Source organism: Rhipicephalus sanguineus, chromosome 4, assembly GCF_013339695.2.
Source record: "Rhipicephalus sanguineus isolate Rsan-2018 chromosome 4, BIME_Rsan_1.4, whole genome shotgun sequence".
Lineage (NCBI taxonomy): Eukaryota > Metazoa > Arthropoda > Arachnida > Ixodida > Ixodidae > Rhipicephalus > Rhipicephalus sanguineus.
In genome coordinates this window covers 116,769,883-116,794,591 of record NC_051179.1, presented here as the reverse complement: position 1 = coordinate 116,794,591, position 24,709 = coordinate 116,769,883, and the positions used below count along the sequence as shown (strand labels likewise).

The 24,709-nt window shown below is 47.4% G+C and overlaps 1 protein-coding gene across 1 annotated transcript in view; it reads left to right on the top strand.

Annotated features, from left to right (window-relative positions):
- LOC119390613 (eIF-2-alpha kinase activator GCN1-like) overlaps positions 1-24,709 on the top strand; it is a 298,045-nt gene that overhangs the window by 67,073 nt on the left and 206,263 nt on the right. The window contains 5 exon segments of the mRNA XM_049415316.1: positions 1,616-1,688; positions 1,991-2,159; positions 12,229-12,367; positions 14,851-14,969; positions 22,217-22,395. Of these exon segments, the coding sequence (XP_049271273.1) occupies positions 1,616-1,688; positions 1,991-2,159; positions 12,229-12,367; positions 14,851-14,969; positions 22,217-22,395 (679 nt within the window).

Genomic DNA, 24,709 nt, shown 5'->3' with positions numbered 1-24,709 from the left:
TTATAAAGCCTGGGCCTTCCCATGATTCCCTGTTGGATGAAACAATGAAGTCCAAGACAGTCCAATCAACACGTTGGCTTCATCTCCGCCCACTAAACGAAAAGACCGCCTCCTTCACACTCCAGGAAAGAGAAAAGCGGCGCACCTGGACGATGGACGGCGCCTGAGGGCGAACAAAAGACACTATACACACAAAGAAGGGATGCGCAAAACAGGCTGCGTTGTCAAGTGTGCTGTCAGATGCAGTCGTTCCTGTTCCTTGCCTCAGTGCCGTCAGCTCCACCATGCCACAAAGGACCATACACACAATGAATGGATTACTGCGGCGCACATTCCTGAAAATTTTCCGTGACGTCAGGTGTGCTGTCAGGTGCAGTCGTTCCTCGCCTCGGTAGCGACTCCAAGCATGCTACGACAAGCGACCATGAGGCTTCCACAGGCCATGTCGAGGCTACGGACGGCCAGCTCCTAGTCTGGTCACCATGCCACAAAGGAACCATACACACAATGAATGGATTACTGCGGCGCACATTCCTGAAAATTGGCCGTGACGTCAGGTGTGCTGTCAGGTGCAGTCGTTCCTCGCCTCGGTAGCGACTCCAAGCATGCTACGACAAGCGACCATGAGGCTTCCACAGGCCATGTCGAGGCTACGGACGGCCAGCTCCTAGTCTGGTCACCATGCCACATAGGAACCATACACACAATGGACGGATTACTGCGGTGCACATTCCTGAAATTGGCCGTAACGTCAGCTGTGTTGACAGCCTTGAAGGGTTCAGGACACAATTGCAGTGTTGTTGCCGCATCTGGTGCGTTTCGGGGAACGTTGCGGTCGAAGAAAGCAGGGCTGATGCTGCCATACCATTCCGACGATCCAGCGGCGCCAAGTTGTGAAGTTTGATCATAACAGCCCTAGTTGTTTGCTTGTTAACTAAAAACTATATTGCTAATTACGCAACACTGCCAATAACTAGCCTAAGTGTGTGCAGAATTTCTTCAAAAGGACAGTGGACTTTCTCGGCATGGGCAGACATAGGTGCGGAGAGTGAACAGTCAGGCATCACATTTTTTAATTATTCAGGCAGCAAGACAGTGGCTGCTAAAAACAAAGCAGGAGTCAGAGATGTGGCCTGTTATCTGCGATTTCAAGCTGATGCTGAATGTTTTCTTTTATAAGAATTTTGATGTTTTCTGAGTCTGAGGTACTGCTTTAATAATAAATGTGTTTTACCTTTGTAAGGACACTATGCATGATGGATGAAGGGAAATGGGCAGCGCCCTCTGGATGGGGGACTCTTTGGTTAAATTCTAGTGCTTTATGTGCCAAAACGAGAAATTTGACCACCTGGGGTTCTATTAATATGGCCTAAATCTATGTATGTGGTTGTTTTTGCATTTCACCCTTATTGAAATGCGGCTGCTTTGGCCAGTAATCTAACCCGTATCCTTGATGAGCTTATTGGTGCTATGCCTTAGCCAATGAGCTACCATGGAAGATGGGACTCTGTGTTGGCTGTGCCACAGCTGTAAGTGGTCGTAAGGCTAATGAAAGGATTGGGGTCTAACAACTGTGGCACTTTCTCTTTGACGTGGTTTGTTCTTTCCTTTGCAGCCCATCTCCTGGTGTTGCAGTTAATCACGAGGATGATTCTTGACCATCCCGACTCCTGCTTTGCCAATCTCAAGTGAGTGTTTAACATTTTTCCACAGTGGGATTTAATCGACTCTCTAATGCATGGTGCACTTGAGACGTGGGAGCGTACCCTCATTTTTTTTAGCATTTAGAACGGTCTTTGTTTCTAGTATCAAAATCCGAATGTTCGAAGTGCTGGTGTACATATCTCATTGTGCATATTTAATCACGTCTCACTATGGTCACCAATTTTACTGTTTTCTCTAACTTTTGTGCTTTTCCTGACACCACTTGCACAGTAGTATTCGCTTGAAAAGGCAAAGAAGCGCACCTCGCCTCTTTCACTGTTCGCAGGCCCTTTGCAGTGCCCCTGCTGAAAGGGCTGAGCCACTCCAGCCACCCAGTGCGTCAGTCAGCCCAGAGTACGGTGCGTAAGCTGGTGTCGGTGTTGAGCGGCACCTCCCTCGCCTGCTTCCTGCTCCGCGAGTTCTCGAGCTTCGTTGACAGCCACCTCAAGGACAAGGTAAAACACCCCTCTCATGAGCACAGTGCTTCGCTTTTGCATCTTGTAAGTTTGTATTAGTGCTTGCTGTAGTGGGAGAGATGCTTTACAATGTCCTGTTGATAAGCGAGGTAGATTCCACTAGTGGAGCTTATTCAGTGTCGAAGATTGTGAATGCAGCTATTTTTAACTGGCCAGCTGTTGAATGCACATAGTACACCACTTTTCCTAAAAGGAAGGGCTCCTCACTTTCTATGCACCACTCATAAAGGCACAGCTGCAATAGCAGCTGTGCCTTCATTGGTGCAGCTCACGACACAAAAGTAATTGACACTGCACAAGAACTGTAATCATCCCATACGCATGAAGATAGCACTGCACAAAAAATAAAGCTGCACCATGCAGCACAGCTGAATTGTAATTGTTGTAACGTAGTTAGGTAGCTAAAAGTATGAATGGCTGGCACAAATGTCTTGCATATGAGTAGGCATAACTCGGTTTGCTCTAGATTGTCGTGTTGGGGTGTGCTTGTGAGGCAAAGGTCCACCATGCAATGCATAATGAGTGGTTCCTTTGAGTATACTTTTTCACACAACAGGTGTGTTGTAGCGAAGTAGACCTTAGGAAATGGCTTGTTGGTGAAGCACATTAAACGGACACTAAAGTGAAACACTGAATCTGTTGTGATTGAGAAACTGTACTCTGAGAACTCTGATGTCGTTAGTTTCACCATCATAGGTTTATAGAGGAGAAAATCAAGGTCAGAGTACAGTGATTCCACTCCTGCGCCAACTGCACCAAAGTGCGCCAAATTGAATTTACTGCACCATCCTGATAAAATCGATGTAAATTGCGCCAAACTGTGCCAGAGTCTCTGGTTTCGTGGTGGGTACCACCGATAGTCGCACCGCCCGGGCATCAAAACTCACACAGCTTGATTTTGGGGCCGCCAAAGTCACAACCACGGACGAGATCAAGAAGGGAGCCGACTGATGGATACACGTTATAGATTTCAAAACAGGAGAAAGTGCCTCAGATCAGGCTGGCCGACGTTTCGATAGGGGACCTATCTTTGTCAAAGGCGCCTTGTCATCCCTGGCGTGTTAGTTTTATGGGGTTAGTGACGACGTCATGTCCAGCGGCGGCGCGTCTGTTGCTGTTGGTAATTTCTGCCTGGAAAGAGAGAAACTCGAAAGCAGGGGAGTGTAGCCCTTGCCACATTTCAAGAGAGTTTGCAAACACGTTCGGGTCTGCCATGTCAGAGATAAAGGTAGCTGCAAAGAAAGAAAAAAAAAAAGAAAAAAAAGGGGGGGGTACAACCAAGGGAGAGGGCGAGTGCAGCCATCACAAAGAAGCTTAGTAACGTGGCGTTTTGGGCGTGTTGGTATGTCATACTGAAGTTTATAGCGCACGAAAGACACGGACGAAGGAAGACGTGACACACACAGGCGCTAACTTGCAACAATGTTTATTTCGAAAACAGGGAACCATATATATAGGCAACATCGCTTAACACCATCATCATACATGCACTTTGCAAATTCAACTATCTTTGCGTAGATAGGCTAACTCCTTACAGGAGAGGGCAATCGACGGTTTAGAAATGCATTTATCTTCCAGCCTATCAATCAACTCAGCCTCGATAATTTCGCGGGTTAGCTGACCTCGGCTGGTATTGACAATCGAACATTCTTGAAAAATGGGCATGCACGTGTTCTGAACATTGTTACTTGCACTGGTACCTGAGTTAGTGCAGTGCCTGCAGTGGGCATCGAGGAAACCACCCCTTTTTTCTTTCACGTTGTAGTGGTGCTCCTTTAAACGTTCGTTAACGCACCGTCCACTTTGACCCACATAATTTTTGCCACATGTTAATGGAAGCCTGTACACTACTTCATCAGCACATTTTACCAGTACCAGTGCAAGTAACAATGTTCAGAACACGTGCATGCCCATTTTTCAAGAATGTTCGATTGTCAATACCAGCCGAGCTCAGCTAACCCGCGAAATTATCGAGGCTGAGTTGATTGATAGGCTGGAAGATAAATGCATTTCTAAACCGTCGATTGCCCTCTCCTGTAAGGAGTTAGCCTATCTACGCAAAGATAGTTGAATTTGCAAAGTGCATGTATGATGATGGTGTTAAGCGATGTTGCCTATATATATGGTTCCCTGTTTTCGAAATAAACATTGTTGCAAGTTAGCGCCTGTGTGTGTCACGTCTTCCTTCGTCCGTGTCTTACGTGCGCTATAATCTTCAGCATCACAAAGAGCTGCAGAAGGTGGTGAGGAAGGAAACTACAGGCGGGGAGAAAAACCGGGCGGCTTACGTTTAAATGTCCGCCAAGGAGCTGCAGAAGGTGGTGGGTAAGGCAGCTACAAACGACAAAAAAAAAAAAAGAAAGAAAGAAAAAGAAAAAAAAAGGTACTCGGGCGGCGTGCGTTTAAAATGCCACCTGCCTACTTTAAGTGATATTGAAAGGGTTGCCTGAAAAGCAAGCTCCTGCTTAATGGGTGAAGTAATTGGCTGGCATATGCATCCAGTGTCGTCGGTGGCTTCCAAAAATTGGGCGCCCGTCAACTAGGAGGGGAAATAAGAAAAAAAAAAGTTGAAAGGAACGAGGGGCGGCCGGGGGGGAACAATCGGAATAAGACTCGTAGAACTTCCTGAGAAAGCGAGGGCTGTGACAATGCTGGCCAGGAGCGGCCTTTGGAGCGCAGAAAGGGGGAAGGAAACCGTGGTTCGGATTCACTAGAAAATGAAAACATCTTAAGAGTATAATATCTACACGTATGTGCACATTTATACATGCATGGTTAAGAGATATTAAAAAAGAATATTGATAGTGTATTATGGGAGCTGGTCGGGATTTTATTTTGCGAATAGGTTAAGGTTTTTGAAAGCTGAGCGTACTTCATGTCTCTTAATAATATAGGAATCATGCTATGGCTTTTAACGATTCCAAATTACCACGAGCTAGATTTATTCCTGATGGGTGTAGGGATTGAAATTTGTGTATCAAATACGATTCCATGTATTTCCTCTCACGTGGTGACCGGAAGTTTGTTTGTAGAATGTAAAGTTTGGCTTGATCGAAATTGTGGTCTTGTTGATTGAAGTGGCTGGCTACTGCTTTTGGTAAGTTGTGCTTTGTGTCCGCGCGGTGGCCGTTCAGTCTTACATGAATTGGTTGTCCAGTTTCGCCTATGTACTGTTTTTTACAGGTGGCACACTCAATGCAGTAGATCAGGTTGTTTGAGGTGCACGTGAAGTTCGATGTTACCTTGTGAAGGTAATCAGATGCTGTGCTCTTTACGTTGGTGGCTGGCTGTATATGTTTGCACGTAGAACATCTTGGACGCCCACATGGTCCAGACGTTGGTGTAGTTTTTGTTGCGAGTTTTGCATGTACGAGCATATCTTTAAAATTGGCGTTGCGTCTGTAGGCAACCTTAGGCGGTTCGGGGAAGATTTTTTTAAGTTTCTGGTTGGTTGTTAGAATCGGATAGTATTTTGCGAGGATGTTGTTTATGTTCGGAAGTGCGTTGGAAAATTTTGTAGTGAGAAGAGGCGTTGTTGTTGTTGTGGTTTTAGGGCGTGGTTTGAGTGTCTCAGTGCGATCTAGTTTTAGTGCGTCCGTGTAAGCCTTATGAAGGAACGCGTTTGGATGGCTTCTGTTTGCTAGTGTTTCTTTTAGGGTAGTAAGTCTGTTTACGTAATCCTGATCCTCTACGCATATGCGACGTAACCTTGTTGCTTGGCTCCTGAAAATGCCCTGTTTCTGCAGGGCATTTGGCGGACTTTGGCGGACATTTAAACGTAAGCCGCCCGGTTTTTCTCCCCGCCTGTAGTTTCCTTCCTCACCACCTTCTGCAGCTCTTTGTGATGGCTGCACTCGCCCTCTCGCTTGGTTGTACCCCCCCCCTTTTTTTTCTTTTCTTTTTTTTTTCTTTCTTTGCAGCTACCTTTATCTCTGACATGGCAGACCCGAATGTGTTTGCAAACTCTCTTGAAATGTGGCAAGGGCTACACTCCCCTGCTTTCGAGTTTCTCTCTTTCCAGGCAGAAATTACCAACAGCAACAGACGCGCCGCCGCTGGACATGACGTCGTCACTAACCCCATAAAACTAACACGCCAGGGATGACGAGGCGCCTTTGACAAAGATAGGTCCCCTATCGAAACGTCGGCCAGCCTGATCTGAGGCACTTTCTCCTGTTTTGAAATGTATAACCACGGACGAAGAATTATTCCGTTGAATAAACAGCGCTCGCGCGAGCGTCCCGATCCATGATGCCATGATCGGTGCTTATGCAGCTTCCGTTGTGCAGGTGGGCTCGATGGCAAAATGCATCCTCCGCAGAAGCTCGTGACGCCTAGGCCAACCGGTAGCGTGAATGTGTGGAGGCAATTCATCGGCGGACGTCGTCTGTTCTAGCAACGCTGCTGATAGCTCGCTTCAGGAGACGCACGGCTTGTAATTCAGTAATAACTACACGCGTGCCGCTAGAAGGTCTGTCACTGCTGTTTCTGGACATCGCCGAATAATATTTGGGAAAACTAGCAATAGATGTATGGAGTGATGTCGAATTTTCCGTGCTTCACGTCAATGGAAGATTACGTGAATGGTGGGAACGCGTTGACACTCTTCATCAAATATACTTTATCCATGGATCCTCATCCAGAGGAGCATTTTCGTAATTTTGTTCCACGGTCGGTAATCGTTCCTACGGTAATACCCCCTGAAAGGTTCTGCCCTTTTGGGCTCGCGAGTGTTAGGACCGCAATTCGAATATTTTGCTTGTTATTTTTTCAAGTGTCCTCTCATTAATAAAAGAATGCCTCCTGGTCGGAGCAGCCGCTACTCTGTTTTAATTTGCGCAATTGTCAGTAATGGGCCCGTCGCCGACGGCCCTGGTGTAGGAAGGCCCGCTGTGAAGCGGCTACGCTGTTATACGTCCACCCCTCGCTTTCCAGGGTCAATAGCCGATGGTAAAAAAAAAAAAAATTAGTTTCGATTAAAGGCGAAGCAGTGGATTTGATAGCAGCAAATTGCATTGTTATGTGAAGTAAGGGTAGCAGCTAACTCTTTTGGACCCGATCTCGTGTAACTCAACAGAAGGCAGATTTAAGACAGTACGGTCGCTTCAGGGACTGAAGTGGTTTTCGAGCTTTCAGTTGTCTATACGTGAAGTAAGCGTTGCGAGCACAGCATGTTTACGACCCGTCTCCTGATGCCTGTCAAGATAACACGCGTGCCAGCGACCGTGCCCTTCGAGCGATGCAGCAACACCCCCCTGCCACCTCCACTCCCGTCCCTTCTTGTTCCTTACGAAAGACGCGTGGAGCGTTCCCTCTCTGCTTGATGAGCAATCGACGGCAGGCCTCGCGCACAGGGTGATGTTATCGTATGTGGCCTCCGTGCGATGGAGATGGCCGGCTCATTTTATCTCCGCTTCAGCCACGTTCGTCGCTGGCGCTCGCAAGCTTTTACACGTGGGTAGAACAAGGGTGCGCGGGTAGATGTTATCGTGTGCGGGGTGATGCTATCACTTTGGACTTTATAGTGAAAATGACGGCAGTGGCGATGTCAAAAACCCGTCGAGAGTGTGCATATAATTGCTATCGCAATAAAAGAAAAAAAAAAACAAATTGTGGCAGCTTCGCAGTAGTGGTGCCAAGCCTGAAGGAAGAGTGCAGCTGGGTGGCCTTCCTTGTTTATCTTTTTTTTCTTCTCTTTCTTTCTCTTTATTTCAGTTTCTTGTATCTCCTTTTTAGATCGGTGTCTTTCTGTCTTTCTTTCTCTTGCCTTTCTACCTCTTTCTATTTATCGCTTCCTCTTTCTTTCTGCCTCTTTCTCTCTCTGCTTCTTTCTCTCTATTTCTGTCTTTCAGTCTTGCTCACTGTTTCTTCTATCCCTTTTTTCGTGTCTTGTTTTCTTCTCTCTCTTTCTATGTCTTTTTCTGTCTTTCTATCTTTCTTTGTCTTTATTCCCTTTATGTTTCTGCATTTTTCCTCTTTCTCTCTCACGTGTTTCGCGTGCTCCACTTTGCCAAGCAGACTTTTCGTTTAATGCTCGCACCTGCTGTACTCGGTTGCGGAGCTTGCCCAATTCCTGTCGGGCGCATACCCACCTGAGGAGTTTTCCACGACGGAGCACAAGTTACCGACAGCTTAAACAGCTTCACTGTTCAAAAATGAGGCGCCATTTTACTCTGCAAGCTGGACGACCAGCGAAGCTGTTTAGCACATGGCACAGATACGAAATGGGGGATGCCAGTTTGGTATGTTAGGCCAGGTTGTTAACGGCCCGGCAGTTAACGTTCAATACGCATTATTTTTTGCACTGCACTCTAGAGGGCACTAGGGAATGTCCTAGATGTACACCGCTTCGCTGTAAAAGAAAAACAAAGTTTGCGATATCATTAGTCCCCCGCTGAATGCACTTTCGGGCACTTTTGCGGATGCTTGGCTTAAAGTCGGTCTCCGTCTTCCAGGCAAACCGGCGCATGCGCAAGCGGTAGTCTAGAAGCACTGCGAGAATGCTCAGCACTTAGAGGAGTCGGGGAGAGAGGGAAGGGAGTGTCGGAGAAAGTTGGCTTTCTGAGCTCAGATAAGTGATGTCATGTGGTGCCCAGCAATGCAATCGATCGAGGAGAAAAAGAGCCTAACCTTTGTCTATGAGTCGTCTTAGGGGGATGCGTTGGCAACAGTGAGAATCTTTAGCATTGAGGCACTGTTGTATATCACGGCATTTGTATATCACTTGTGATGATAATTACGTAGATGTATTTAGAGTATTATGTCATAAAGTAGAATGTTCAGTATCCAGTACTTTGTTTGCTATTTACGAAAAAAAATCGCTGAATAGGTTATTTAAGAATACTCAAGTGCAGGAAGCCCCTATTTTGGCATTATCGAGAGAAATATGGAGTGCTCATGAGATTATTTTCTACATGAGATATGCAATGAATAGAAATTTTTCTAGCTCTTCATAAGAGCCCCCTAATAATTATTCAGGTGCTTGGATGTAAATGAAACTTGCTTCTCCAGTGTACTCCAGTATGTGAAATTAGATGCTCCAGAGTGCTCCAAGATGCAAAATTAGCTGCTCCAAAGGGCTCCAAGTTGGAACTTTCTGCTGCTCCAAAAATTGCTCCAAATCAGACGTTCTCGGTAGCATCACTGAAAGTATCATTTTTGAATTTGACGCCAAAATCACTGCACGTGGTGTCACAGATTTTCAAGCATATTTTTGTATATTGGCGACATTGGCGCAACGAAATTTCCTGAAACTTGGTATGTTAAATCTATGGCCCTCAGAAGACAATGTATTTCATTTATGCTGGTTAGGAATTATGTAGGACCTAGAAGTACTTCATGAGGTGGTAGTTGGTGAAGCATCTTGAAAAACACTAACTTAGGCAATTGGAAAGTGATACAATGGGAGGAGCGCCAGTCAAATGTAGTAGATGGCATCAAAATCTATGATGTCACGACGCTTGGTGTGGGAATTTCAAGGTGGCGCCACCACCTGGATCTTATTTTTGTGTGTTTTTTTCGCTTACCAAGTGTCTTCTCGCGGCAAGCGTGGTGATTTTGGAATCGTGAAAGAGTAACTTTCCAATACAAGAAAAACCGTTTTTCTCTTAAGTATACCTTTAAGAATGGAAAAGTGTCACTGTTATGAATCATAGTACACATACATTAATTATACACACGTGTACCATCTCCAGCCACAGCACAAGCTCCTAGAAGGCTAATAACTTTATTGGCAGACATTCAATATTGTCTCTGGCCTTGTTGCGGGCCAGGATGAAGAGAGCAAAAATTGCATTCGCGTTTAGACATCAATTGCAGTTCAGCGCTTGTGTTTACGTAATTTTACGTGTGTGTGATCGTGTGCCTTTGTGTGCTGCTTAATAAAATATCATGGCTCACCAACTAGCCCACCAGTACATATTAAGTAAGTGCATTAGTGTCTTTTCAGCTACCATCACTGGTTCCAATGGTCTGTTGAACCATGAGTCATCATAGTGCATATATGTTAACCACACAAACATAAATAAAAAAACATGCCTTAAGATGTCCCTATGGCTGGATTCGAACTCAGAGCCTCTAGTACCCATGCCCGACACTAACCACTCTGGCGCGTGCCTCATAAAATGGAATACACTCGACGTCCGATTTCCCGGACGCCCGAAATTCCAGACATGCCCGATTTCCCGGACTCATCTGTGGCACCGTCAAGTTCCCCGTAGTGTCAATGTATTAAAAAGTCCGAAATTCCGGACGCTTATAGCCTTCGCCATCCGATTTCCCGGACTTTTTACTGTTAACCGCCGACCCAAAGTCACCACCGACGCCGCCATTTGGTTGTTTTCATTTTCATATCCTTGAACCCACCATACCATACTCGCATCGCAGGTGTGGCCAGCAGCACCGCCGCACCGCGCCGCGGCTGCCGTAACCTCGAAACAGGGAAAAGGCCGCAGGGAAAAATCTAGGGACTTTAGAGTAATGTCCCTACTCGAAACCGCACATGTCAATCCGTTGCCAGCCGTAGCTTAGCCAAGCCAAACCTCACTGTGTGGTGTTCGTTCACGTGTTGTTTTGTCAGCTGTGCCAGCTCTGCGGTCGTGTCTGCGGTTGATCGTTTGCTGCTGCGCGCTACCTTCAGTGATCACGTTTCCCGACTTTCAGCATCCACCGAGTTCCTAGCTGTTTCGTGCTGCGCTTTTCGTTGAGCGGATTCGCCGTTTACAGCAATGGCACCGACTGCTCCTTCGTCTTCGTCCGCGCCTTCGAAGCGCACAAAGCCACCTCGTAGGCTCACGATGACGAACTGCCATCCGTGGACATTGCCTTCGACGATCTGCGCGCTGGCGGCGTGTTGATTCCAGCCGAGATAACCCTTGAGGGCTTCGCCGACGCTGACAAAGACCTCGAGCTATGTGCGGAGTTGACCGATGACGAAATCATTCATCAAGTTACGGAGGATTCCGATAACTCCGACACCGAGAACGAAGAGCCAGCTCCTACACAGCCAACGAGCTCGGAGTTGACGCGAGCACTGATGACACTGTCATTGGTGTACAGCGGCAACATGACGTTGACTGAAATTGAGGCAGACATAATCGCGGGCAAGCGGACCGTGCAAAAGAAAATAAGCGACTTCTTTGCGCCCAAGTGCTGGCCTATGAGGTAGTGCCGGCCACGTCGTATTTTTTTTTTTTTTTTATAAACGGCTCTTTTCAGAGCCACCTAAACGATGCATTGGCTGAATTGCTATGGGAATCTTGTACTCCATCCGTGACCCTCTCCGTCAGCGAAAAATACCTACCAAAAAGGTGCGTTTTTACGTGCATTCGTTTTTCCGGACTGCCCGATTTTCCGGACGTTTTTGCGGTCCCTTGAGGGTCCGGGAAATCGGACATCGACTGTAGAACACCATTGAGATGATCCTGCATGCGTGTAAGTACATTCAGACGCTTAATGCATTTTCCACAGTGCTGTCGTTGAGTGGCCATTCAGTTGAACGTGGGTGCAGATAAATAGTTCATCAATGATAATGCTATATCCACTGATTGTGACAAACATCAATAAATGGTTTCGGCTGCAATTTTTGTGGCAATATTGGATGGGCAAAAATATGAAGTGGTAGTTAATTATAATAATAGTAATTGTTGGAGTTTTATGTTCCAAAACCACAATATGGTTATGAGAGACACCATAGTGGAGGGCTCTGGAAATTTTGGCCACCTGGGGTTCCTTAACATGCACTTAAATCTAGCAGCACGGGCCTCTAGCATTTCGCCACCATTGAAATGCGACTGCCGTGACCAGGATCGAACCTGCGACCTTCCGTTCAGCAGCCGTGCACCGTAACTGCTATACCACTGCGGTGGGTATGAAGAGATGTTTAATGAGGGCGACTGTTGAGGCATTGTGTTGACTGTTTGAAGGATAGGTGAAAGGGGCACAGTAGTAGTCAAAGGCTTATGAGAAGCATTGAAAACGTGTAGCATCATTGCACAGCTGTATGGCTATGCCGACGAGAATGACAGCAGCACTTGCGGTGTCCTTGCAGGCCGAGGAGTGCGGGCCAGGTGAGGCTAAAATCCTGGCCGAGGCGCTGATCACCATCTGCTCGGGCTCCAACTTGGATTCCAAGGACACCGCGGACCTTGCCCTAGAGTCCCTGCTGCCTGCACACCACCCAGTCTTCGGTGAGGGGGCATTCACCTGTTTGCAATGTGGCAAAGGTAGATGCATTGGGGAAACCAAGACTGAGCTTAGCAGTTGATGTGCTGCACGCAGCTACCTAGGGATGATCCGCTCTATGGCACCACAGGTACTGCTTAAGGGGGAAAGTGGCAATGAAAACGGTTTTTGTTATTTGTTGTTGTTTTTTAGTTACAACACTATATAGACTCTCATTGTCATCCCAGAATAAATAATGAATTAGACTATAAGTTCATCAATATTTTTGCATAAGGATATTCACAAGGGCCTATTCTGTGGCATAAAGCTATTGGTTTATTTCTTAATAGCCAAATAAGCACACACAAATTTTTTTGAAATGTCCAGTACATATTGTCTTGCTAACAACTTTTACAAAAAGCCAATTATAAAAACCTGTATGATGTACAGACAAAGGAGGACAGCTTTACGGCACTAACCAATATATCAGGATCTAAGTGCAGAAGATGGAAGGCATAGGGATGACTGACAGCAACTGCTCAAGAAATGAAAGCTGAGAAAATGGAGCTCAAAGCTTAGAAAACGAAACTCAAAAGGGAGCTGGTTTTATTTTTCACTGAAGAAATCAGCATTGTGGCTACCTTGAGTTCCGATCTGTCCTCTTTACGATGATGCCAAGATGGTGGCTCTTTGCCTAGGGAAAGCTGCAAGATTTGCATTTTTTAAAGCCCAATTTTCTCAGTTTTTGATGACAGCACACTAGTAAAATGCTTTTTTTCTCAACTTCTGCTAATTTTGTCTAATATTTCACCATGACTAAAAGATGCCCTCAGGATTGCAAAAAATTAAAAAATAATAAATAAATTGAAAAATTGAACATTTTGAACAAACTTACCATTCCCATTGCCATGTCCCCCTTAAAGGGGTACTGACACGAAAATTTTCAGTTGTCGTTTTTTTTTTTGCATGAAATGAAAGGTCAAACACTCAAGAGCCTAGAAAGGGTAGTGCCAAGCGCGAGTGCACCCTGAAAAAGTAATTACCATAAGCGTGCGCAGGGTTCCCCTTCAGGGGGGGCGAAGGTTCGTCGCAGCGCCCCCCCCTCCCTATTGTGTCAATGTATGCGGCTGCCTTTGCGCCCCTCTTCTCGCCCCCCCTACAATGTATAGGGCTGACTTTGCACCCCCCCTTCTCGCCCCCCTTGCCCCCCCCTGCGCACGTCTATGGTAATTACAGTATGTTTTTAAAGGCTAGTTTCGGTTCCTACTGTACCCTGACGTCACAACATGGTACGAGCTTCTCGTCACGTGCTCGCACAATATACAGTGACGTTTCCACGGCCGCTCCGCATCATGGCTCCGTTGGTGATGCACAAGCGGCCATTTTGAATGTTTTGGTGACGCACAAGCGGCCATCTTGTAAGTTTTGCTACCCGATGTCATCACAACTAGCCAGACTGCTGCGGGAAGTCACCAGAATTTGTACTGTAGCCTGACGTCAAGCTAGTGTCGATGTCAGTAAGTGCGCCATGGAAAAATTGACTTTAATATCAAAATGAAATATCAGCATTTGCCGAGCTTCACACTTGCTCAGAGCCATCTCTGCATACAGGAGAATTGTATGGCACAGCAAACATGCCTTCAAAAAAAGGTGTGAGTACCCCTTTAACAGTGGTCTTGGAGACGAAAAAAAATCATGGAAAAAAAATCAATTTTCTAATACAGTAGGCTCTCAGGAAACGGAAGTCTCTTAAACGGAAGTTTAAATGGAACTGCTCCTCTTATATGATTGGTTTCAGGCTTAATATTAATGAGAACTAACAGACAGCAATGCCAAGGAAAGTATAGGGGGTGTTACCTGTGGTATTTAGAATATAAATGTGAAGAAAGTAAAGTGGATGAAAAGACAACTTGCCGCCGGCAGGGACCGAACCTGCTACTTTCGAATAACACGTCCGATGCTCTACCACTGAGCTGCGGCGGCGGTCATCCTCCCGTCCACTTTTATGGGGTACATATGGGCATTTAAACCTAGGAGCGTTAGTCAGCGCCGATCGCAGCCGTGGCGGCAAGTGTGGAACACTCTTTTTCTGCCTGTTGGAGTCACATAGCATGTGATCTTTTTACAAGCTGGCAGCCGACCAATAATCCCTCGCATACTACCTGAAGGCATGAAGCCTGCCAGAACGAGACCCTCGCTATGAATGAAGGAAAGAAGATTACTTTTAAGGGCTCGTTTTTCTTTGTTAGACACAATATTAATGAGAACTAACAGACAAGACTGCTACGGGATTTTTTAACTCTTCACTGAGTGCACGTTTTTTGCACATTAGTTTCTTAGTTGCATGTGATAGCACCACCTAAAATATCAGATATAACACCCAGGTTTGCGGTGTTGCGGTAATGCTGATGTGCAGTATAAATCAGATGCACTTGCAGTGGATAACTGAAGAAAAGCATATTGAGGCTGTTGTGACAGTGGCAGCCCCTATTTACCTTTCTTTCTACAGCTGCTCATCATCCCAACCTGTGGCTCCGAATTGTGGACTTGCTCAAGCTTGACCGCAAGGCACCACTGGACCCTCAGCTGGCACTTCCGTTACTGCTTTCCAGGGACACCATCGACCCGGTGAGAAGTTGTTTTCAATACAGTAGCAGCAGAGAGGTAGGAATATTTGAATGGACATTACAGTACAGTATAGACCGCTTATAACGTAAGTCGCCGGAGTCGCGAATATCCGCACTATAAGCGGTACCGCACTATAACCAAAACAACCTTCTTCAAAGGCTGCACTTGCGCAAAACGTGTTGAGCGTGTAGCCTCGCGTGTCCGATAATCGACATATGCGATTTGGGGCGCTTACAACCATTTAAATCTCCGAATGTTCAAAAATTAACCACCAAAGACTCGCATTGCCAACGAAATGAACACGGGGAAAAAAAAAGCAAACAAAACAAAGTGCCATCGCGGAAATTCGCCGACTACGTTTCAGGCCACCTCGAGGTATGCGTATTACACAGAAACCATGTCGAATCGCGACCGAAATTTCACGTGCTGAGCGGTACCGATCATTCGATTTCACGGGCGCGCACGCGATGTCCAAGACATTGCAATCGAATCCAGAACCACCATTTGAGAGTTGCATGTGCCAACCATGCCCTCGTTTTCATTAACGATATGATTCCCTTCCCTTCAAGTGCAGCCATCGTAAAAAGTTTCGTTGATTCCGCACCAAGCCGCAACTTTTATCGGCCGCGACCGCCACCGAAAAGCAACCAACGCTGATTAGGCCTAGCCTGCGGTTCAGCGTGTTGTCGCAGGAAGTTTGTCCAAGACAACATGAAGATCGGACGTCGGAAAGATCGCACTTAAGCACTAACCCAAGAACAGCGCGCGTGATACGAAGTTTGCGTTCGCAGCCGGGAGATCATCGGCGACAAAAGCCCGCCAAGCTCGTTTAAGTTCGCGCACTGGCAGAAAAGGCGAAAGCCCGCGTCATGAAGCCGCAAAACTTTTCAATTTGCGGACGAGGTAGCAAACGCGATATCTGTAGCAAGTGTGATAATGACGACACTTTTCCCGACAGGAAACTTGCTTTAAAGCGCGCTTGATGAGGACGCGATCGTACGTTGCACGCGGAACGCACTGCCGGCAAGCGGCCGCGGAGCCTTGCCGCCGCCGGTGCAAAGGCTACTCCGTCGCCTAGGCAACCACCATCCTTCCCCACTCGGCGAGCCCGCACAGCGCTGCCGCGGTCTTTTTCCTCCCTCCGCCCCTCGTTCGTTCACTGTGCGTGCCCTCGCCCTTCGTAAAGACCTCGTCGCTCCCTTCCCAGCGGCATACCTCCTTTGAGAACCGCACTCGCTACCGCGTTTGTCAGAAATATTTTCCCGCAACCGCATTATAAACGGTATTTCATCTTGGGGGACTGCACAATAAGCGGTGTGCGTATACATGAGGTTCTATGGGAGGGTAAACGGGAGTCGAAAAAGACTGCATTATAACCGGTCCTGCACTATATGCGGTTACGTTATAAGTGGTCTGCACTGTATTCAAATTCGCTTCGACCCGAACTTAAAATTTTTGAAGTTGCGAAGCATTCGAAACGAATCAATGGGTGCATTTTGCTGCCTGTAATCTGCCTGCAATGTTGGTTTCACTGCAGCGTGCGGGCGCTATGCGGTGAAACTGCCTATTCAGGAAACATCCGTGCTGCTGTGAAGGATAAGTGTGCATATTACCTGCACCCTAACTTTTTTTTTTTTTGTGTAAGAGCATGTTGTACGGGCAGATACAGATTAAATATGGCAAAATTTTAAAACATAACATATTTTACCATTTATAACTTGCACTTTACTACTATTCAAATCCTACTACTACTCAAGTTCTCTTTGAAATTATTGTCTACTAAGTACTATTCACTTCAACTTTGCTTCAAGCCAGAAAAGTGATATTCACTCAAGCATTAATCAGACCTTGCGCAACAGGTTGGTGAGTTGGGCTAGTTGCTGCTTCGACGTAGTGTGGTGGCAAACCGGTTGGTACACAAACTACCCCATGCCGAGACTGACACCCTATGAGCCACAAATAACACACGAATGCATATCATATGTCCATATCAAATTGCCATTTAAATAACCAATATCGTCACCCGTCGACAACGACACTTGACTAGGAAGACAAGTAGCTCTCACCTAGCAGAATTTACAGTTTGATTCCTGTGCATGTGTTACAAACTGCGTTAGCAACATTAGTCAGGAGCACTCGGCACGTGCAAGTGTGTCAACAAGGGTGAGACAGGATCGGGTTGCATTCATTCTGGCCACTTGCGGATCCCTAAAGCACCCTTTGCTGAATACCTGCTTTCTGCTGAACCCATTTTCAGAACTCTTGCTGTACTGTACCATATTGCTATACGCCTGCTCAGTAGCAGCCGTGCTGCTACAGCATCTTGTGGCTTGAAGGGACACTAAAGGCAAATATTAAGTCTACGTTGATTGTTGAAATAGCGGTCCAGAAACCTCGTAGTGCTACTTTTATGCCAAGGAAGTGCTTATTTTGAAATAAAATCACGTTTTAGTGGTCCGCATCGCGTTAGCACGCTTCAATGCACCCGCCTGAAATCCGACTTTCATACGTCACCGCTGCCGTGCCCAACGTTGCCCGCATTTACTGCGCGGCCGCCGACACTAGTAGCAGCAGAGCGAAAGTAGCGGACCCACAGCAGCAACAACGGCCATCGAAGCCATCGAAGCTTGCCGCAATCGCCTCAATGGATGTGGGTTGAGAACTTGACAACGAGATGTTGGCTCGCGACGCTGGGCTCCATTTCAGCGACCTGAGCCCCGATGAACGCAGTACAGTAAAACCTCGTTATAACGAAGTTGAAGGGGGAGTCGTAATTACTTCGTTATAACCATTAGTTCGTTATAGCCAATATCCATTTCTACTGACAATTAGCACGCAAGAGAGGATGTACTGACCACCAAATCCCACAGCAGCCCGCCACGCAAACGAAAAACAGCCGTCGCACGGAGAAAAACTAGCAAAAGAAAAAAAAAAGGAAGAACAGCAAAGAACTGCTACTTTATTCACGCCAAACTCGGCACACCAGCTGGCGGCTCACTTAGCAGAAAAATAGTCCTTAATAGACTTCTGCCGTGTCTTCCTCGGACGGATGATGGCTTTTTCGGCCGCTGCCGCTATGTCGAGTCCGTCCTCGCCGTCATCGTGAGCGCCGAAGAAGCGGCGCAGCAGGTCTGCCGCATCCAGCGCTTGCGCGGACGTCGGAACATCGGGTTCACCAACTCCGGGCTGTCGTCGACACATTCGTCACTGTCGTCATTCACCACCCCTGTCACCGCGCGCACAATTTCAGCCTCTGTCAGCTCTTCGGTTGTCACCGCGTCAGCATCGGCACTGACGTACGTGCAGAAGGTGTCGCAGTCGGGCACAACTCCGGCGTCAACGAGAGCGTCCCACGACGCCAGGTCTTGGTCACCCGCGGCACCCTCATTGGCGGCAGCACCGATATCTTCGCTGTCACCGCCGCTGTTGACGCCAAATGAGGCATGCCGGAAGCAGTTGGCGATCGTACTTGCTGTTACAGACATCCAAGCAGCCTGTAGCATCTCGATCGCCATGTAGAGGTTGATTGTAGTCTCGCGCTTCATGCTCATATTGAGTAGAATTCGGTCGATTACACGCTTGTGGTACCGTGCTCAACGCTACGCCGAAATCTTCGGCAACCTTTTTCTTCTTGATGCCGGACACAACGGCTTTCAACATAGCCGCCTTCTGCTCGATTGAAATCGTTTTGCGCTTTCGTTTGCCGTTGCCGTCGTCCATTTCCTGTCTAGCGGCGGGAACCGAGAGAGACGCTGTTTACACGCAGCGAACGACAAGCAAAAAGGCCCGTGCCCACGCCGCGCGGTCACCGCGTCGCCGTCCATGCGCGCAGCGCAACCAGGCGCAACCGGAGAGCGGGCGAGTCCACGAGTTCCGCGGGAGAGGTGAGGCCGCGTGACGTGCGCGGGTGGGTCCACGAGTTTCAGTGGAAGGGGAGGCAGGCAGACGCGCACCCTCGCGCGTGTTGGCAGGCGGCTCCTCGGGAGCGCGAGTTTTGAATTACCGCATCCGTGATGGGACGTAAACCGTCGCGCGCTATAAGACATTGACTTGCCGGCTACCAAAATGGTCAGTAAATGCTCGGGGGAAAAAGAAAAAGGTTCGTTATATCCATTGCGAGGAAATTTTAGCTTCGTTAAAACGAGGTTTTAAATACATGGGCGTCTATGGGAATTTCAAGGGGAATTACGATTGCTTCGTTATATCCATTAGTTCGTTATATCCCGCTTCGTTATAACGAGCTTCTACTGTATGCTGCTGAGGGCTCGTAGTGCCGGCGTCGTTGCATGCGGCATTTTGTCGAACTTTCTGTCAGAGCGACTTTCACGAGTGCGCAAAACACACGCGTCAGTACGCGATCCCGAAACTACCACTGAGACGCAACCGCGTGAGCGAAGCAGGGCGCCGGGCGAAGCGCAGTTCGCCGAAAATGGAACCTTTGAACCACACGCGCTGTTTCCCATGGCAATGCCACAGAGGTGCTTTTTTCCATGAATCAAACGGAAACGAACAAACAGCATTTTATTACGTCTTTTGATGCATAGAAGGTTCTTTTTTTATTGCTGCTAGTTTGATTACTACAGTCGAACCCGGGTATATCGAACTCGCCAAAAAACGTTTATTAGTTCGATATATGGGCCCGCTATAGGATTTTGACACAAAGGCACATAACAATAAGAAAAGTACTTTATTAATATGGTGGCTTACTTGCGTACCCTACTTTGGAACAAAATAGTCCTGGATTTTCTTCTGTGTCAACGACTTCGCTGCCTGCGACAGCACACACGCCTCCACGTTGTCCAACGAGTCGGAGCAGCTGAGGCTGCAACCTTCCACATTCACGCAATAGCGCCGGACCAATACAAGTGCACTAATCACTTCGGAGGATGTAGGCAATGGGCCATCGTCAATTTCCTTATTGCTGTCGCTTTGGCTCGTGGTCGGGCCGACGTCTGCAACGTAGTCCTCATATTGTAGCTCACCCATGATGGCGACATCATCGTCCGCACTGACGAACTCGTTGAATGTCGATCCGTCGATAGCTCCCGGGAACTCTGCCAGCTCGCTCCAAACTTCGGCGGAAACACCTGCGGTGTCTTCAGTGCTGTCATCGGAATTTGGTGTGTCATCACCAGGCATGCGGAAGCCGGCATGCCTAAAGCAGTTCTGGATCGTCTCCTTCGTGGCATCTGCCCACGATCTACTCAACATAGAAAGAGCTCCGAGCAAGTCGATCTTAAGCTCCCTGCCGACACGAAGGTTCTGCAGCAGCCTCTCCACCAGGCGCTTCCGATAGCCGGCTTTCAGTGCGCGTATAATGCCTTGATCCAGTGGTTGCAGTACAGACGTAGTGTTTGGGGACAAAAAATGCAGCTCGATATTGCTGAAGGTCGTACTGCAGTGGTGCAATGAACAATTGTCCACAAGCAGGCACACCTTGCAATTTTCGCCTACCAAATCATCATTCCACGACGATAGCCACCTGCCGAAGAGCTCCTTGGTCATCCACGCTTTTGAGTTTGCTCGGTAGGTAACTGGAAGCGACTGCGCATTTCGAAAACACCGCGGTGCCGTGCTTTTCCCGATAACCAGAGGTCGAAGCTTTTTCGATCCGTCTAAATTAGCTGCCAACAGCACGGACACACGAGCTTTGTTTGCCTTGCCGCCGCAGGTCTTGTCGCTACGACACGCAAGTGTCTTGTTTGGCAACATTTGCCAAAATAGAGCGGTTTCATCCGCATTGAAGATATCTTGGGCTTGATATCTTGCTGCGATATCTTGCCAGTTTGTCTATGCTGTCCAGGTCCGCCACTCTGCTTTCACCTGTAACAGCTTTGCCAACGATGTCGTGCCGTTCTTTGAACCGTTGGAGCCAGCCTGAACCGCCTTGGAAATCGTTCCTGCCAAGCAGGAAAGCAAGGTCCTTGGCTTTCTGCTCAATCATAGGGCCGGACACCGGGATGTTTCGCAACCGAACGTCCACAAACCATTTGTAAACGGCCGCTTCAACATCTTCGTACACAGCAGTGCGCACACGTAGGGCACCACGGGCACCTGGCCTTTTGTCCGACTTGGCCCTGATGTCTGCTTTGTTCTTCAGGATAGTGCTCAAGGTGCTCCTTGGAATTTTGTACACGGCGGCGACGTCGGACTTCTTTTCACCGCGCTCGACCCGATTTATGATTTTGAGTTTCGCGCCGAACGGCAAATTCTGCCTCTTTGCACAAGCCATGACGACAGCGCGCCAATAAAGTTCACAGAGCACCAACAGGCAACACCACCAGCACGGACCATGCTGAATGAGCACTTGAGGAAAACAGGCAGCAGCAGGCACACAAGCATAAAGAAAGAAAAAATGGCGCTCACTTCTACCGCCTCCGCGCCTCGGAGAAAGCACGACGGCCTCTGATTGGCTGTAAGCGCTGCGAGCGGGCCAGGATCATTTCTTGCAGGGGGGTGTTCGCCCGTGCACAACCGGGTCTAAACCACTTTTTCTAGGGTGGCGCGGCAGTTTTCCCCGCCTCCGCGAGGGAAAGCCAACTTGCTGGGGCACTTTTGAGGCACATGGAGTTTGATATATCGGTTGTCGTTGCTATTTTCGTTCGATGTAACAGTAACTTTTGCTATATATTCTCAATGTAAATTTACCGTGTTTAGAAATTGTTCGATATACGGGATAATTTGATATAAACGGGTTCAATATAGTCGGGCTCGAGTGTAGTTATTTATTGTAGGCAGACTCCCATACGTCATCAGGATCACTTCGAAAATGTCCCACTCGTGGCGCTCATCATGTGATACATTTAGCTTAATTTCTCAGTAAGTAGGGCACTGCTGTTGATAGTATTGCCGTTTTAGAAGTTGTCATACATTGAGCTTTCACTCTGACATAAATTGTTATTTGCCTTTAGTGTCCCTTTAAAAGCTTTACCAGAGAGCACACAAACCTAATACTACAGTAACGTGATAATCAACAACATGCTGGGCTCCTATGATTCTTCTTCACTGAGATTGTTAATACAGTAAAGAAGTGTTTTGAACACATTTTGGTAGTACAAGGGGTCATAAGATGATGGTGCTGTCCATGGTCACACTGACTGTTATCTTTAAGGGTGATACCAAATACAAATTTTGTTTCTTTTGGACATTCCATATCAACCTTTGGACATACCATATAGAATCTATGTTTCTGCCTTTCTTTAAACTGTACCAAACCGGCTTGTGCTTCTCACTGTCTTCTTCGTCAGGACGTGAAAGGATCCATCACCACCCTGACGGCCGTGTTGCCAGAGTTCGTGATGAATTCAGTAATCTCTGAGGTGCTGGCAGCTCTGAGCCAGACCGAGTTGCGGCTAGTTACGGCTGAGGAGTACTCCATCTACAGCACACCTGAGGGTGTCCTCCACAACAAGAATGTGCTCTCCACGTGAGTAATTCGCTATCCACAGCGTTTTATTGCAGAGGATCCACATTTTAACATTTTGCAGGCAAGCCTTAATGGGACGTGACTATCACATTGTGAGGTATTGACAAAAGAAAGATGAATTTTCTGAAATTTACTTATTCACTCTCTCTGACTCCTTTTTTTATCTGATCCAGAATTTATTTGCCATAAATTGGGTAGAAATAAAGTAAAAACATTGTTATATCATTTAAGATGATGAAAACTCACTTGGAAATCGCAAAAAGAAAAGAAATTGTGTGTTTCAAGCTACATTATCTTAATACAGTAGAACCCCGCTGTTACGTTCCTCACTGCTGCGTTTTCCCGGCTGTTACGTCGTTTTCTGCCGGTCCCGGCATAGCTCCCATAGGATACAATGTATTGGGAACCCCGCTGTTACGTCGTAACTGTCGGACCGTTCCCGTATGATACGTTGCGAAGTGCGCCCGGAGCCGACCGAGTGACTACCAAAGAGAGCGGCCATGGCGCATTTTCACGCAGCTTGGCCTCGTTTGACCGTAATATTAGCCGCATGAGAGGCGCAAGCAACAGAATCTTTCAATTGATGCAAACAAAAGCATGGCCTTCGAGATTCAAATGGCAAAGATGGCGTCTATGACGTAACTGCTCGCGAAAGCAAGGCCTTCGAGATTGGCATTTACTATTGACAAAAGCATAGCCTCTGAGATTTGCATTGCACAAACATGGCGTGTATGACGTAATTGCTTGCGAAAGCAAGGCCTTCGAGATTGGCATTCACTTCTGCCATCGCGTTGGCGTAGACTCATCATCATCGTTATTTGTCGGAGAACGGGAGGAGTTCGAGCTGGTTGGAGCTCGCATGGTCGTGCGTGCGGTTCGCGGTCGGACTCGCCGCACCGGTCGTGATTGCGTGTGCTTAGTTCTTTCACGCCTACAGCTGCTGGTGTTAAAAAAATCACATACGTTGATTACATTCCTGTGGATAAGGCCGTCCTAAGCTCCGCGTTTCTATCCATCGACTAGATCGCGGCTGAGCGCGCCAATTTTCGTGCTGCTCGTAAGAATTGAAATAAAATTCTGTACCACTAAATATTTTGCCGTTTTTCCTGTTTTTCGGCTCTTACGTTTCCCCTCTCTTACGTTTATTTCCTACGGTCCCTTCAAAAACGTATCAGCAGGGTTCTACTGTAACTGCATATCTGAGTGCTGTCAACTTGGTTTCTTTGGAGAACACAGTTCTCCTGCTAATATGGTGCTTCGGTTAGCTGAACCAGTGGTAATCAAACAAAAGTTCCATGATCTCGCAAAGGCTTTTGATTGGCAATACTCGCCATGTGACTGCAGCGCAGTTCCTCATTGGTATGTCGGGCGTTTGCCCCTAGCAACTTGCACAAACGTGTGCTATCCATGTTGGCAGTGCTGATGAGCTACTGAGCTTTGCATCCCACAAAGCCCAGCACAGAGTAGTGTCAACATCAGGTCTTACCTGCGATTACGAAATGGCAATTGGACAAGAAGATGCAAGTCTATATACAGTCGATCCCGGATATATTGAACTCGAAGGGGATCGCGAAATAGTTCGATATATCGATAATTCGAAATACGAAATATGCGTATTTAAGGCTTTAATTAAAGCACTACAGGCCTCGACACAGTTTTCTAAAATCGTAAAAAGCACGAATATGACGATTCGCTCACATAGGCTAAAGAACAAAGCGAGAACTTCTTTTGCAAGTTAGCGCACTTTATTTCGCATGAAAAAAGTCCGGCAACTTGTCTTGCTGCTTGCGCGCCGTGAATTCATCAAGTCATCGTCAATATTATATAAGCTTTCCAAACAAGTAAATTCAGCACCTTCCGCCACAACAGCGGTGATCGATGCTGAACGCTGATGCGAGCTCTGTAATGCGGTAAAGGGTTTAGCGGTGGCAGCGACGGCTGGCATCTTCAAACCGCACGGGCCTATTTCCGCAGCACCGGCAACGTAAGCTATGATCTCGGCATCGATGCAGTCAGAAACAGCTACGTCGTTATCTGCACCGATGAAGTCACTCGCTGTGCTCCCTTCCGATACGGAGCCCGGAGACGCTAAGTCGCAAAATTCACTGACGCACCGTACGCCGTAGTCGGCGGTCATGACGCGCCCGAAGTCGTCACCTGGCACCAAGGCCCGTAAGGAAACACTGCACGACGGTGCTTTACTTGACGTTGTTCCAAGCACCAGTCATCATTTTTATCTCTATGAGCGGGACAATGTTTACTTCGACTCCCGAATGACGATTTATCAAGAACGGATCGAGAAGTACACAAGTCC